General features: G+C 39.0%; 2 protein-coding genes across 2 annotated transcripts; one reads left to right on the forward strand and one right to left on the reverse strand.

Moving 5' to 3' along the window:
• Positions 1-1,521: 1,521 nt before the first annotated feature.
• Positions 1,522-5,442, reverse strand: RB195_011926 (uncharacterized protein; the record flags this gene model as incomplete). Its single annotated transcript, XM_013443240.2, has 7 exons — positions 1,522-1,638; positions 3,381-3,513; positions 4,314-4,426; positions 4,519-4,608; positions 4,682-4,805; positions 5,103-5,254; positions 5,332-5,442. The coding sequence occupies 7 exons, from the start codon at positions 5,440-5,442 to the stop codon at positions 1,522-1,524; spliced, it is 840 nt and encodes a 279-aa protein (XP_013298694.2).
• Positions 5,443-11,138: 5,696 nt separating this feature from the next.
• On the forward strand, positions 11,139-13,503 carry RB195_011927 (uncharacterized protein; the record flags this gene model as incomplete). Its single annotated transcript, XM_064193552.1, has 3 exons — positions 11,139-11,195; positions 13,163-13,273; positions 13,384-13,503. 3 exons carry the CDS (start codon positions 11,139-11,141, stop codon positions 13,501-13,503), a joined length of 288 nt encoding a protein of 95 aa, XP_064051135.1.
• Positions 13,504-14,979: the final 1,476 nt, after the last annotated feature.

The following is a 14,979-nucleotide window of genomic DNA, read 5'->3' on the forward strand; positions in this document are numbered from 1 at the left end:
CCTGTCATAAATAATGTCCTCTTTTCTCAACTACAATGGACAATTTTTTTTGGTTATGGACAGCAAAATTCTAATAAAGATGCATTGAAAGTCCATAAGAAAATTAAAGATGATTGTAAACAATGATGGTGCTTATATTTTGAGTCAAAATAAAATCTTCTCTGTCTTATTTCCGAAAAAATACGCGTAGAATGCAACATTATTAATGGGACCACTCAACTACAATCTCAGAACATCTCAGAAAAATATTTCCAGAATGCTCTGATAACAATGGCACTGCCAGTTTTATTTCCGGGAGGAGCACTACCATTTCCTCGAGATATAGTCGATTTCAACTACTTTTTTTTTTGGTTGATTTGATTCTATGACCTTCAACTGATTTTTCGCATAAAATGGGTTCAAACGGTGTAAAACTCTAGTTTGCTCCGGACCATTGAGATGAGTGAAGGTCCCAACAGCTAATTTCCCCGCTCCAGTTGAAGGGCCGCCGCTTATGCAACTGCACCGAGTTTCACGCCTTTTTGACCCCATTACATTGCTTTGATAGTGGGTATCTCCATTAGAGGTTATCACATATGTTAACTACGAACATCAATTATCGTTGTTTTTCTTTGATTTATTTGTATATGCAAGGGGAATTCCAAAATCGACACCAACAGTCTCGAGGATCGAAGATAAATTAAAGCCTACATTCGGATCCTGCACTATTGAGAGAATCAATCGCTCCTGTCAAGAAACATCCCGACATCTTCTGAGCATCAGACCCATAATTACTTTGCCATTATGAAGCGATTTGTTCACAACACTATCAGATCCATCACCATATTCATTTCACTAAGAGTACTGCAACAATATAAAACCACCGTGATGTAGAGTACTCGAACAACAACAACAACAACGTCATTGCTTCCCACCAGTCTAACAGCGGAACGATAGCGTGCACCTAGCGGAGAGAAATCACCCCCATCAGTAGGCATCAAGAGATGAGCATTTCCGCTGTTAATAACTCATATTTAAATATAAATATCTGTGAAACCGTCTCATGACTGCAAACAGGGGTAAACGAAAGAAATAGGAAACAACTCGCGACAGCGAAAATTCTCACGAGCTAACAAAACATAACCCTAGTACATATCTAAACGAATCAATCTGTCAATCAATGGAATTAACAAAAACAATTTTCTCGTTGAAATACAATGCGCCGACGTATGATAATGCTACACGAAGAAACTAAAATTGTCTAATCAATGTTGCCGAAAATAAACTCCAAAACCTGATCGAAATTTAGAAGAAGAACGGTGTAGTCCTACCAGATGACAAAACGAAAAACTAAACTGTACAGTAAAAACGAAAGCCACTTAAAAACATCACAAACAGGAAAAAACTGGTGTCCTGGGGGTTTGTAAAACTGGTGGTTTTGTATGAATTGTAGGCGATTTAATAAACAAGCCGCGCCTAATCATGTAAACGGCATTAATTTCGATGTGGCGACAACACATAAGGACAACAGAATTAAACAGCCTAATTTCTGTTCCTGAGCGATGGTGGCACATACTTTGCAGGTTTCGGCGCTTCTGGCTCTTTCTCACGTAGAGTCGACGCTGTTGTTGGGTTTTGTGCACTGTGGGCAGCAACAGCCTGTAAAACCACACATATCACAGTTGAGGGGTGCCTTCAGGAACTGCGCAATAGTCGTAAAGGTGTTCCGTGCTAGTAACAACAAGCCCCTATGTTCACGCAGGTAGTGTCTGCGTTATGCGCTGTTATCGGTGTTTTCGCGATGCAGAATGAAAAGCAAAACGTGAGGTGGAAACCCCGAGCATGCAGCATACAACAAGCCTCTTCGATCAGAAAAGGGAGAAGATGTCACAATTTCTGTTGTTCTAGAAAGGTGGTGAATTAAGGGATATGAGAACTTTCTTCCTCTGTTCACTCCTAATTCTGCGTGGAAGTATTGGGAACTATCTTCTTCGTTTTATCATGGAAAAAGAAGCGCTTTCGAAAACCCAAAGTTTGCCACTATAAAGTTTTGCGAAAATTAACGGAGCTCAAACGTCCACCAAATAGCCTTCTAAAAAGACTCGAAATCTTGAGAGATAAAAAAGAGCTGGTTGCGCCAAAAAGACACTACCTTTAAAATATCAAGAAGAACAGAGCTAAATCTTGATAACTGGAAAAAGTATTTGAATATGCTAACAAAAACGAAAGGTTAACGTGAGCCAACTACTAATATTCCACCCATTCAATCAAATTGTTTATTAGCTTTGCCCCTCTTCCATCCCCTGCATGATTGTAGAGAGCGACGGAATTGATTCATGCGATTAGAATTGGCGTGTACTACTCTAATTCAATCCTATTCGTATGAAAGAGAGGAAAATAAGATTCGAAAAAACTGGGAGAAACGGAGTTAACCGGTTCACGGAAAAAAAGATTTCGACTTTTCGCAAAGGAAGAATGAAACGTGAACATCTGAGCTCTGTTTTGTCCAAGGGACCATTGTGACAAGCCTGAGGCTTTCGAAGGCGTCGTCTTTTTCATAACATGGTAACAGTGAGAAGATAAACAGTTTCCAATACCAGAACTATGGATAAATGAAAAAGAGAGAAATCCACATATTTCTCTCTCACAATCACTTAACAACACCGATAGAATGTGAAATCATGTTTCTAATCAAAAATGCTTAAATGTTTTACAAGTACGTCACTTGTTCGACAATTAAACATTCTAGAACATAAAATATAGTCAAATGGCTAATTAGCGATTAATTTCCTGCTTAGTTTTTTTTTCGGAGTTTAAGGAAATCATATCAGCGAATCCGATTCTTTCCTCCTCTTTTGGTTTTTTTTTTTTTTTTTTTTTTGGTTTTGTGTCCCTAGTTTCTTCGACGATAAAATCAAAATCCTTCAAGTGACTTCCCAAATTTCCCCACTGCAAAAAAAAACATCTTCGCCAAAAACCGCTTTTGTCGAATTAGCAATGATTAGAAGAGAAGTTTGCACCAACGTTTGTGAAATGTCCTTAAGAAGTTTGTATTTTGTTCCCCGGAAGTGGACTGTAACACTCGAAAATTTCTACGTAAAACGAGCATTACGTTCACAACTAAAATATCAGTTCTCATTGAAACACCTACAGCTTCCCGCTATTATGAAGTTATTCCACATGGTTCACAAAAATATAGGCAAACCTCCGAGTACAGAATGAAGTACTGGAAAGAACAAGAAAAATCGCAATAAACTCAAGACAAAATGCTTGACTGTACCGTATGGTTAGAAAATTCAGTTCCCCATTTTTTTTTACAACGACCCATGAGTTTCATCAAAAAAAAAAACCGCAACCTATGGGCAAAACCCTCCATAGGAATAGAGATAACCAAATCCAACCTTGATGGCGCTATCCCTTTCACGGGCTACATTTGGTGGCGGTCCAGCGGACATGTTCCAACGGTTCGCAGTGGAAATTGGACGATTTTCAGATGCAGGATTAATGGCACTGCCTCCACTGCTGCTCTTCACCCTAAAATCATTATCACTAAGTGCTTTACTTCCTTGTGACTTCAAAGATTAACAAAGTGCGCCAGAGTGATGTGCCTAAGTAATAAATTCCCTATTTTACCAACAAAAAGAGAGCAAACTTTCTAAACAGACGCCAATGTCAATCATATAACTAAGATATCTAACAACTATTAAACGTTTCTCCTGACGTTTCTTGTAGAAGATACTCACTTGGAAATAGAGTGTATTACAGTGCGAAAATAAAAACCTGACTTTCGACTAGGAAATGAAGAAAAAGACTACCATAATCTAGTAGTTTTCAAAGTTGCAAGCGCCTTTCTGAAATTTCGGTTTATGGGAAGTTCGCTGCTGTTCTCTCTGACGGCAATGGGTTAGCAATTTCGCCCACGGAAAATCGAGAATACGAATTTTCATCCCAACAGGGTCAATTTCATGCCAGTAAAATATGGCACAAAAACCTGCATGAATTGATATTTAGCTGAACAATGGCGTTCTTACAAGATAAAAAATGAATACAACTAAGTTCTCCAGAACAGACTTTCGATATTTTCTACAAAGAAACACACACACAGAAATATAAATCGAGTGCTATATGTTTTAGTACCAAACAACAACGATAATAGCGATGAACAAATCAACCAGAAGATTCGATATGCTAGATAGGATTCCGAGTGAAGACATTTAGTCATCATACTTTTCGCGCATTTTGTTAATTTTTCAAATGGGAATAGGAAAAACAAAGACAGTAAACAGCTCACTGTTACTGTTCATTAGACATTTTTTTGAAAAGAGAATCCTCACCATCCTCCAGACTTGGCATCCTCCTTTTTATCCTTCTCTATCTTACTTGCATCAGCAAGTGATGGGAACATCTCGTTATTTGAGATGTCTACTTTTTGAGCAGAAGTGCGTATCTGTATTTTAAAACATTTCAGAAATCCAAGAAGACACAGAGCGAACAAAAAATCCAAGAGAATCGGAGGTAAGTGCACATACGAGAACTCACCCCTCCTTGTCTTTGTGAAGGTATTACGTAAGCAGTTTTCTGTTTAAGATTTGCGAAATGATCATCGTTCTGGTGGTCTTCCTCTTTCTTCTAAAGAGGACAATGAAAAATGCAAGTGGAACATATAGTAAATTAGAACAGCCACAAAGGCAGAATTACCTACCTCCACTTGCCCCCATGTTCTTACGGATTCCGTATGTGCCTTCTGGTCCTCATCATCAATATGTTCCTCCTCTGCAATGTCGCCGCTATCTGCACCCATATCTTTTATTTTCAGTCCTTCCAAGCTGAAAACCGAATCACCTAATTTTTAATTTAAATGGAAATAAAATGAAAAATACAGTCAAGATGATAAGTAATCAGTTGGAATAACATTTTTCTTCATGAAACGGAGCTACCTTTTGTTACATTATTAACAAGGATTAACTGAAAATGAAAAATGGCCAAATATCTGCGAACCTACGGCGCTGGCATCAAATAAGCACGAAAATTCCCAAATACATTCTTTTTTCCAAACTTTTTCAGCCATTAAATTGCAACTTTAATCTACTAAGAATTTCACTATTCTACAAACCGTCGCTTACCGTCCTTGATTAGTATCGGTGTAGTCAATCCATTCGCTCTCTTCTCCACTTTGTGTGCCTGCTGCAGTACTGTTACCGCGTGCGCGAACTTGAAATTCGCCATCTTCAGCAACACGAGCTTCGGCGTCTGCTTGTAGCTGATCGTTCTCCTCCTACAAATCAATGCTCGAAAAATTAAAATTAAATCATTTGCCGTAACGTTCCCAGAGAACAATTCAACATAACAAACCTGTCGTTTGACTTTTAATTCAAGTATGTGACCAACATCTTCCATCTTCACCACATTCTTCTTCTTCTTGTCCTTCTTCTTCGCAAAAAATGCGCTCAAATCGTCCGACATTGTGCTAGTCTCGTTTTATTGTCGACGTTATTTTAATGCTCCCTGCTTGCTGCACAGTACGATTAACGTTCAAGATACTATAACAGTATCAAGACGATATCTGAATTGAAGAAAAATCAAATCCTATCAGAAAATTCCAGGTGTCACAATCCTTTGTGTAACTCCCCTTCCTCATTTAACTAAGTGTCAGAACCGAAACTTTCCATTCATATTCTGTAGAACGGTCAATTCACATAAAAACACACCGGTAATGGGCATGCATAGTTCAGAACAAAACAGAAGTGTAAAAACTCAACGTCCAATACGAAGATAATGGAGCTATCACAGATCTCAAGACAGCTTCTATACAAGTCATTCAAAACAAAACAAAATGTACAGTTACAGTGCAGTTCCGAATGTATGATTTTGTCGTTACCGATTCAGTTTCAAATAGGTGAAAATCAAAGCCCGTAATTTGCATAATTTGCATGAAGAAATATCTTGCAAAGAATTAATATGAAAATAAGTGGCCACACTGACACGGAACCGCCAATTTTTCTTCGACGTAGTGCAGTAGATTAGCAACAGACTCGAATCACTACATAGGTGAATTCAGTCACAATAAACTTGAGTTATAAAAATGCAGAGCTATGTTTTGGCCATATACCAAATAAATTATTTCGAAATGGTCATTTCTCACAATTTCCCTTGTGTTTTCTGACAAAATTAGTTTAAACTGACTCATGCACTAACATTCACGAAAAACAAAAGCTGACAAACTCATCTCTGAAATTCGTCGCTCATTTTTGGAAGAAAAGCTCAGAATAAAAACAAGATTGAAGTGACGACTCAACTTCGAAGAAGGCGGTGCACTGGTTCAACGAAAATTTACATCACTGAATGAACCTTCTAACCTTGGGGGGAGGAGGTGGTACCACTGGACTAAGGACACCTGCACTATCGAAACTTTGCACTAGGATGAACCACACCTTATTCTTATCATATGAAACCAGTAATAATCAAAACATTGACAACAACCACATGTACCACCAACATGAAAAACCTCATCGAGACAAAACCACAGTTTCTCAGCTGGACTTTATTTCTTTCGGTACAATCAAACACCTATTTACATTAAGTCTTTAAAAGAAAATCGAGCATGAAACATTCCTATGATTTTTTGAACATCATAACTCTGCTCAAGCAAGTCAAGGATAGAAATTACTACCAACAACGAAGAGACAGATTTCAGAAAGTTTTATAAAATCACCATATGACTCAAACCATATAAACGACCACCGGTGCAATAGGAGCACATTATTCTGCGGCAGTATTGGCATTCATCTTGAACATCGCTGCACTAAGTAGAGATCTCCAAGGTGAACAGCACAAAAAAGTATAATTGATTTGCACATAGCAGACTTTTCTGTTTAAGTTGAAATTTGAAGTAGAAAGTTGTGATCTGACGAATGTGAAGCATAACAAAGACAACAGAAGCTAGAACAAGCGAATTTCATCCTTTTTTTTCCTCGGAAGGATCATGTGATAGGGTTCTCTTTAGAATTATACGTAACAATATTAAGCAAATTCCAGTTCTAAATAAAAGGAACGATAAAGGAGCTGAATCAGGTGTGCGAAAACCACCAACCGGTTTTTCTTTAGTGCAACTATAGTGGACAGAGCAGCTACGGACGACACCTCCGCACATTTCGATAACAACGTTCTCAAACATGATGCAGTATTGCGTAACCAGTTGCGTAGAGAGCGTCTCTGATCTTTACTTCGTGATTTTTTTTTTGGTTACTATACGTGATTTCTCCGTGACTACGAAACATTTGGAATGTTTATTTTTAAATCATTGTGTACTGTTGTAGATGACGAGTTAGAGGTAGCATACCATCGAAATGACGACGTTGAGATCTTCCCACAAAAAGAAAGGGTTAGCGTGAAATGTGTAAATCACGAGTACGAGCGCGCTCATGGTCAATGCTCCTAATTATCATAGAGAAAAGCGCTGGAGACGGCCCTGTCGGTCGGATCTTCCTAGTAAAAACGCACAAGTATGTTAGCGCAAGCAGACGCGTTTGCATCAAACATACGACGATGGGCCACAGCTATTTTCTCTACAATAACTTGGCATTTTTGTTGATAGTGTTGCACACTTCTCAATTAAATTGCCTTGTTACAATGTACTGAATTGCACTTACGGCAAAGCTCTTGCTTCTCGACGCTACGACGTTAAAGCTGAAATTTCAGGCGTGTTCATAATAAAAGTGCGATAACCTACCACACACATTTCTCAGCACTCTAAGTGCAGATAATGTGGTATCCTTTAAATAAAGGATGAAAAAAGTATTCAAGACGTATCGTATAAGTGAAAGGGCTGGATTAACGTCTAGACGTCTATCAATGCTACATGCACGTAATTGCGAATAGTATTTCACAATGCAAAGAGGATATCAAGAAAAAAAAATGAGGATATGAATTAGCCATTAGCAACGGACGCTTCTTATTTCTGAGAACATTTCCCAAACGTCCTCAAGTTTTTACGTTGAAGTATTCTCTCTCTCCAGGTATGATTAACTCCCTCACATGTGGAAGTAATATCGGAGATTACCCTTTCTTTTTGGGAAGATGTGCTTCCTTTGCGCACTTATGTGGTGACTCCATGGTCTAGACCTCTATAACATACGAAAATACATCACAATCGATCTCACACTAATGTTTCTCTGGCCCTTCAGGTTGCCCCGAAAGAACAGAAAAAATGAAATTAATCATAGGTCACTGCAACATGAAGAAATCATTCACACAAAAAATTCGCTACCTCTATATTGTTATAAGAAAAAGTGGGCGATATTAAAGTAGCTACTTACAGTGAAACTTATGCATTGGAGGATTCATGCACTTCAGACACAATGAGAACCGGTTTCTATCTTACGTCCCTATCAAATAACGAGAAAATGTCTCATTTGCCAAACTGAAAGCAAAGGATCAGAGTGACATACACAATACTTGAGAAAGGAGCTGCGATTTGAAAACCGTAACTGCTTTGGTCGTTCTCATCACAAACTGCATACTTGGATAAACTCCCATCCATGTCAATGTTATCAGAATGAAACTGATAATAACCGTCATCAGCTGAATTTTATCACGCAAACAATCTCGCTTTGAAAAGATTAAATCAAAGAGGAGAAAAGACTACAACAATTTCTCCCAAATGAACATCTAAAATACAGCTTGAAGTTGAACATAGAAATTTATCAACGTCCTCTAGAATAGAGTAGAAAAAGACATTCGTTTCTTCTGCAATAGGATGCAGTTCCACTTAAAGCAGTCGATCATTTATGTACTGAGTTCGTTAGGACTTTTTGAACATTTTGCAAGCAATGATGGTGCATTCACTGCAGCGAATGGTATCAAAAACAAACTAAACAATAAAACATATTCCAAGATGATTTCTTTATGTATTTTCGATAATTCTCGAAAACCAGCTTTTTTTAAATCTTTCGTAACCTCCAAAATACTACTTTTTCAACATATTTTGAAACCCTTAAAAACCGATAATCACAATTCAGTTGAATATCTTTGAACTCGCTAAGGTCTCATAGTACTCTGCATTAATAGATTAGTGGAAAATGTAGCAGCGTCAAAACGACATGAAGCTCTATGCAGTTCCATACGCGGCTGCGCTCGAAATGGTACGGTGGGGTGTAGCGGATAAGATCGATTGGGGACCACTGTTAGCACCATTCATTGGTGCAGTTCGCGATGGCCCCACATCGACTCCAGCCGTCATCTCCACCGCGCCGCTTTGAGCGCAGCCGCTTACGTAACTGCACAGTACTTTATGTCGTTTTGACTCGACTATACAAACACATTTAAAACTGTCCGACGCATTAATAATGTCCTCGAAGAAAACAGTCCACATTCTCATATATTTTCTAGAACTAGCCTGCTAGTTCTGGAAAATAAAAAAAATATGACCTAAGAAGTCGTTCATTAGACATTAATCATTTCCGATATCGAATTAACTCTTGTCATGCCGTTCCAGACGAAAGAAAATTCTGTGGGATCGCTTCTTTTCTAACTGTGCCTAGTACTTGAAGGTTATATCTTTCATAAACATTTTAGAGCACAATCGGAGTGCCTGACCAAATACGATCACTTTGCTATAATCTTCAGGGGGTTATTCTTTTAAACAAATCTAAGGAAGAAAATCAAATCAAAAATCGAAAAAAAAAAACTTAAAAAAAAAACGTAAAGAATAAATTCCTTTAGGAGGAAAGATGTCCGGATAAAGTGTAGTTGAGGGAACCGCTCAGGTCCTCCATTATTTCTGGCTGTAAATAACTAAACCAGTCGGCGCTCTAGGACCTAAACATTAATCGTAGAAGATCTACGACAGGTAGACTGAAGTTATTAAGAGAAAAAAGAATAAGATAGAACGTTCAGAAATAAGAGCGAGGTTGAATGGGCTAACAAATCAGTAAAAGTCGCCATTTAAGGCTGTGAAGAAGGCGATTTGCCGAAACGTTAGTCAACAAAATCAATGAACATTCTCATGTACAGCTCCACAAAAATCGATGCAACATCTTATTATGCCGATGTTCATCGAAAGTCGAACATTCCGAAGTCACAAACACTTTCAGAAGGAAAAAATAACAATTCCTCTACTGTGTGTAGTCACTGAAGCCAAAGTGGTGTTCTGTAGTATCAACATACTGTAAACGCAGTCAATTTTTTCTTATAAAATTTAAACCGCCTCATACGAGCTTTGAGAATCATCAAAAATGAGAACTTTTCACGCGAATACAGTCTTCCAACAGGTTTTAGGAATGCATTGTCTGTGGTACTCGTTGTCCATTTTTTTTTCCGGAACGTTCTTAACGACAACACCCACCCGTGTGGATTATTATAAATTTGAACCGGTCATAATGTGGATTATACGAGCAAAAATTGATTTCGCCTGAAATTTCTTTAATTTGATTGAAGCTCGACCCAAAGCACACCTCACACTGCCATAAAAGAGAAGTTTCACAGCACTACCGTTCCACGTGACGGTCACGTGCATGAGAAGTGGTGAAGATACGTGTGTTGACGTGTGTACAAATGGTGTTGATTAGGGCTGCCAACTCTTCCAAGCAGTTCGAAATTGATACAGTTGAGTCATAGTTTGGCACTAATTTCTTTAGTATATCATTATTTTAGAGATGATTAAATCTAATCATCTATCCTGTAAGATAAATTTAATTTAATTTAACTAATCGATCTAATTGAAAAGGATTTGTTTCAACACAATGGAAACCATCGAAATCCGTTAAAATTCTGAAAAAAAAAGTTATTTACAATGGTGGATAGCCTTCAAAGATAACCTTAAAAATCTCAAACTGAGATGGTCAGTGGAAATGACTTTGTTCTCGACTAATGACTAGATCGACTAGTTGAATAGCTTTGAATTTGACGAACATGAGACTCAATCTTCGTTCGGAATGAAATCGAGTTCCATTCGCGGAACGCAGGTGCACTTATAATGCGCTATTAATAGATTCGTCAGCTTATTGAACACTAATTCCTTTCTAGCACGATAAGACAGCAGAAACTTCAGAGATCCACAATTAAAGAGAAAGAGAGAGATTCATCAGCGACTTCCTGAATACCTCATTACGGCCTGTAATCGGGATTAAAGCTCATTCTAATAGCCGCTGCAATGTGAATTTATGGACTTATTGAAAGGTGCTCTCAGGAAAACGTACGAAATCGACGATGACTATTATGTGAATGCTATTTGCTTCTATATAAGTCGACTTAGAGACTGTATTCGTGATAGAACCGACGAATTTGATTGAATTGCTCGGGATTTCACACACAGAAAGCAAACAAACGAAGTTTGGTTGTTTGCGTTTAATGTGTCGGCATAAAAATGCAATACGTGTACGTCAATAAATTTCAGTTTGGCGTACCCTGTAATGCATAACTTCCAGCAGAAAACGTTACGGGAGCCTTGAATAAATCTATATATTCTTATCAACGGTACATACGAGAGAAATACGATGGATAGTACAACTGACATCCAATAGATAAGTGTAGCTGTAGGTTTCAACAATTCCCTTTCTCTTCGTTTTTTATTTGTTTCAAGAATATACGCTGACCAAGCCTATCTATATGGATATTCCGTGTGAACAAACGAAACACCAATCAATACTGGAAATTTCCCTTTAATGAAATGATATGGACCAATTTGGAGACATCGAAGTAGGTAAACACGTCCGGAACGAACAAGTTGTGATGGACTACGTGGAAATCGCATGCTCACTGTTGAAATTACTGTTTTCTCGTTTTCACTCTGCTAACAATAGTCGCTTTTCATACTAACTATCATAGAACAAATCCTATAGGTATAAAAACATTGAACGTACGAAAACCTGTGACAGTCTTTCAAAGAATCAAGGCAAACGACCGAGGGAACCCACCTCACAAAAGTAGCACATTTTAAGAAGGTGTAGGAACAAAAAGAAGGCGACTGGCCACGTAATAAATCCATTACAATCGCTCCGGACCATATGAACATTAAAATTACCTTTGGAGGCACTTGTTTAGGAAGAAAGGACGACGGCGACACTGCTACAGATTCCGTGAGGCCGCTTCGCATGCCGGGTTCACGTCGAATGCATTTCGCAGCCGCGCCCAGTCCGGCTGCTGAGTCAGTGATCGTGGCGGGACCCATGCACGGGATGTAACCATTGGCGTCCTTTAAAACTCCCTTCGACACATCTTAGTGAAGGCCGTGGACAATGTCATACAGTGGAGAGATGTTTTTAAGTTCTTTATTGTTTTGAATTACAATCGATACCTTGAATCTGTGAGGTTGACATGTGAAATTCATGTGGTTTCTATACATAGAGTAAGGAATTGTGAAGTTCTGGTTAGTCTATTTGAGTCGTTGTTTTGTTATCGCCGATTTCCTTGGTTCACAACCTCGATCTATTCTGTCCTGGACCTCTGCGTAACTCACACGTCTTAAAGGTAGCGTGTCACGAAATTCACGTGGTACGGAAACACCAAGGGAAAAAAGTGTAGAGTTCAGGTTTTAAATTACAGGAACGAGCGGTGCCCCGGTTACTTCCCCTTAGTCATCCTAAAAACATGATACAGAAACCGTTTTAGTTTCTGCGAGATGCGTTAGAAAACGTTCCCCACACCGTTTTTTTTTTTACTACGATTAAACGCATTATCCCACGAATCTGAGGTGGTGCAGATTTGAGGTGGAGTATTCTTATAAGGGATAGTAGATTATGGAGAAGAGGGCGATTTCGCCCATTTCTTCCTCATTGCCGTAAAAACGGCCCGGAAGATGCGTCGCCGCACAAGGCTGGCGCGCTCCAAGTCGAACTCTCTTTGGAAAATAGCGCGCCAGAACGCCTGCTGTATCTTCCGGGCAGTTTTTAGGGTAATTAGGAAGAAATGAACGGAATCACCCTCCTCTACATAATCTCCTATCCCTTATCAGAATACTCCTCCTGAAATCCGTACCACCTCAGATTCGTGGAGTGATGTCTTCAAGGAAAGATGAAGGGATCCACACTTGTTTCCGTAATGTATAATCTGAACTCTGCATTTTCTCCGAGTTTCCCGTACTACGACAAATCTTTGATACGTTGCCTTTAAAGTATAGCTAGATTGTTCCAGAAAGCATTTGTATGCCGTCGTCATTTCGACATTTTTAAGCGCTGCTTATGCGTAGGCCGTGCCGAATATATTTCGAGAACCAGCTTTCTCCATTCCGGTTCTTTATCACACCTGTTTTCATTCCTGTTGGCAGCTGCTCGTCCGAGGAGCCGGTGGACGACAAACTGTAAGCAAATTCAGCGATATTTGTCGGTGTGATGCGATGAATCCACTTTTTCTGTGGAACATTACAATCCTGCCGGTTTTCCATTGATTAGAAACCTTGCACACCAACAGGTACCCGCACCTGTGAACAGCTTCCATGAGTACATTGATGCGGACCACGACGGAGGTTCTTCAAATGTTCAAGATATGGTCGTTTCGGGACCAACAACAATCGCCAATGACATTTGCTGATGTGTCAATCTTCGGAAAGGAGGATTAACAGATCCTTGTTCTATTAGATGACAAATGACTGGTTTAAGTGCCTCTAGAAGAGATCGCAACGGAAACCGTGGACGGTTTTCTCTATCCGCTTTGTCGATGCAGCGTCGACAAATCGTCGTCTGATTGAGATCGATATTCGAAAGATTAAATTTCATGGCCAAACTTGTGGTGACTGAGGCCACAAACTTTAGCGCAACCAAAACTAAAGGAAAAGGATCAGCATCTCTACTGCTGATTCTTTTTCTTTAGTTTTGGAAGACAATAAGATAGTCAGTACCATTGATGTAGAGTCGGGGGATGCATTGAGTACGGAGAATCCCACCTTTTTCTAGGTATTTCTTAGAAAATTACGATAGGATTTTTTTTTGTTCGTCTACTCGCAATACTCTTTTTTCTGTTTTCATCGTTTCAGTGTTTGATGTAGCTGGATCAAGGCGACAGAAAGATCGGTGGAGTTGTGTCAGCCGCTGGGCTCGAAGCGTCGCAATGGAGCTAGCGCTTCGGATCGTCGCGAACTGCAGCGATGAACAGTGGTCCACACTCGATTCCAACCCCTTCCTCCACCGCGCCGCTTCGAGCGCAACCGCTTACAAAAGCGCGCCGTGTCGTTTTGACTCTACTATACCTGATCCGAAAATTTCGAAACGAAAAGTATAAACAAGTCGTTTTGATCCGACTACACTCCTTTGATAGTTTGAACTAATTATGGTGGCAGTTCATCAGGTTTCCTGTTCATTTATGACGTGAAGTCCCACCTAGCACCTCGTAGCTTTAGTTTTATAAAAAAAAAGTTACCTTTCTGAAGCATCTTTATACTTTATTAAACATGTGTTCTGCGGACTCTCAATAAATCAATCGGTTTCTCTACCTGTTCTGACTGCATCCAATTACACAGAACAATACGAGAAAAAAACACAAAAATACTCCTTCATTAGAAGAAATAGATATACAATATTTACAGATAAAGCACTGCTATTGCCATAATAATACATATTAAAAGGATTAAAATTAGCACCGAAAAAATTACCTCCGAGGGAGGAAGAAAATTCGTTGTTCATCCATTACAGCAATATACTAAAATCAATATATCAGCCAGATTTCCTATTGTACTCGTATTAATAAGATCAAAGAAAAACTAATCACTCTTACGTCTGATTATATTATAGCCCGTGTAACAATTTTCCGTGAGTCAATGAGATCTCTGTGTTGAGGAACTTCTAGCGAAACTAATAGAAATGAAAAAAAAAAACTGCTATTGCACTTGTGTTTAAGAAAAGACTGCACTGTGCTGATATTTGAACGACTCTCACCTTGCCTGCGGCATATTTTTGATGAGCGGAGCTGAACAATGCTGAAAAAAGAACTAGGGAATCTCAGTCCAAATAGTCGTTTTCCTTGCTCTTTTGGATGCTGTCTACAATAATCGCAGACTACAATTCCCTGTTT

This window comes from Necator americanus, chromosome III (assembly GCF_031761385.1).
Source record: "Necator americanus strain Aroian chromosome III, whole genome shotgun sequence".
Taxonomy (NCBI): domain Eukaryota; kingdom Metazoa; phylum Nematoda; class Chromadorea; order Rhabditida; family Ancylostomatidae; genus Necator; species Necator americanus.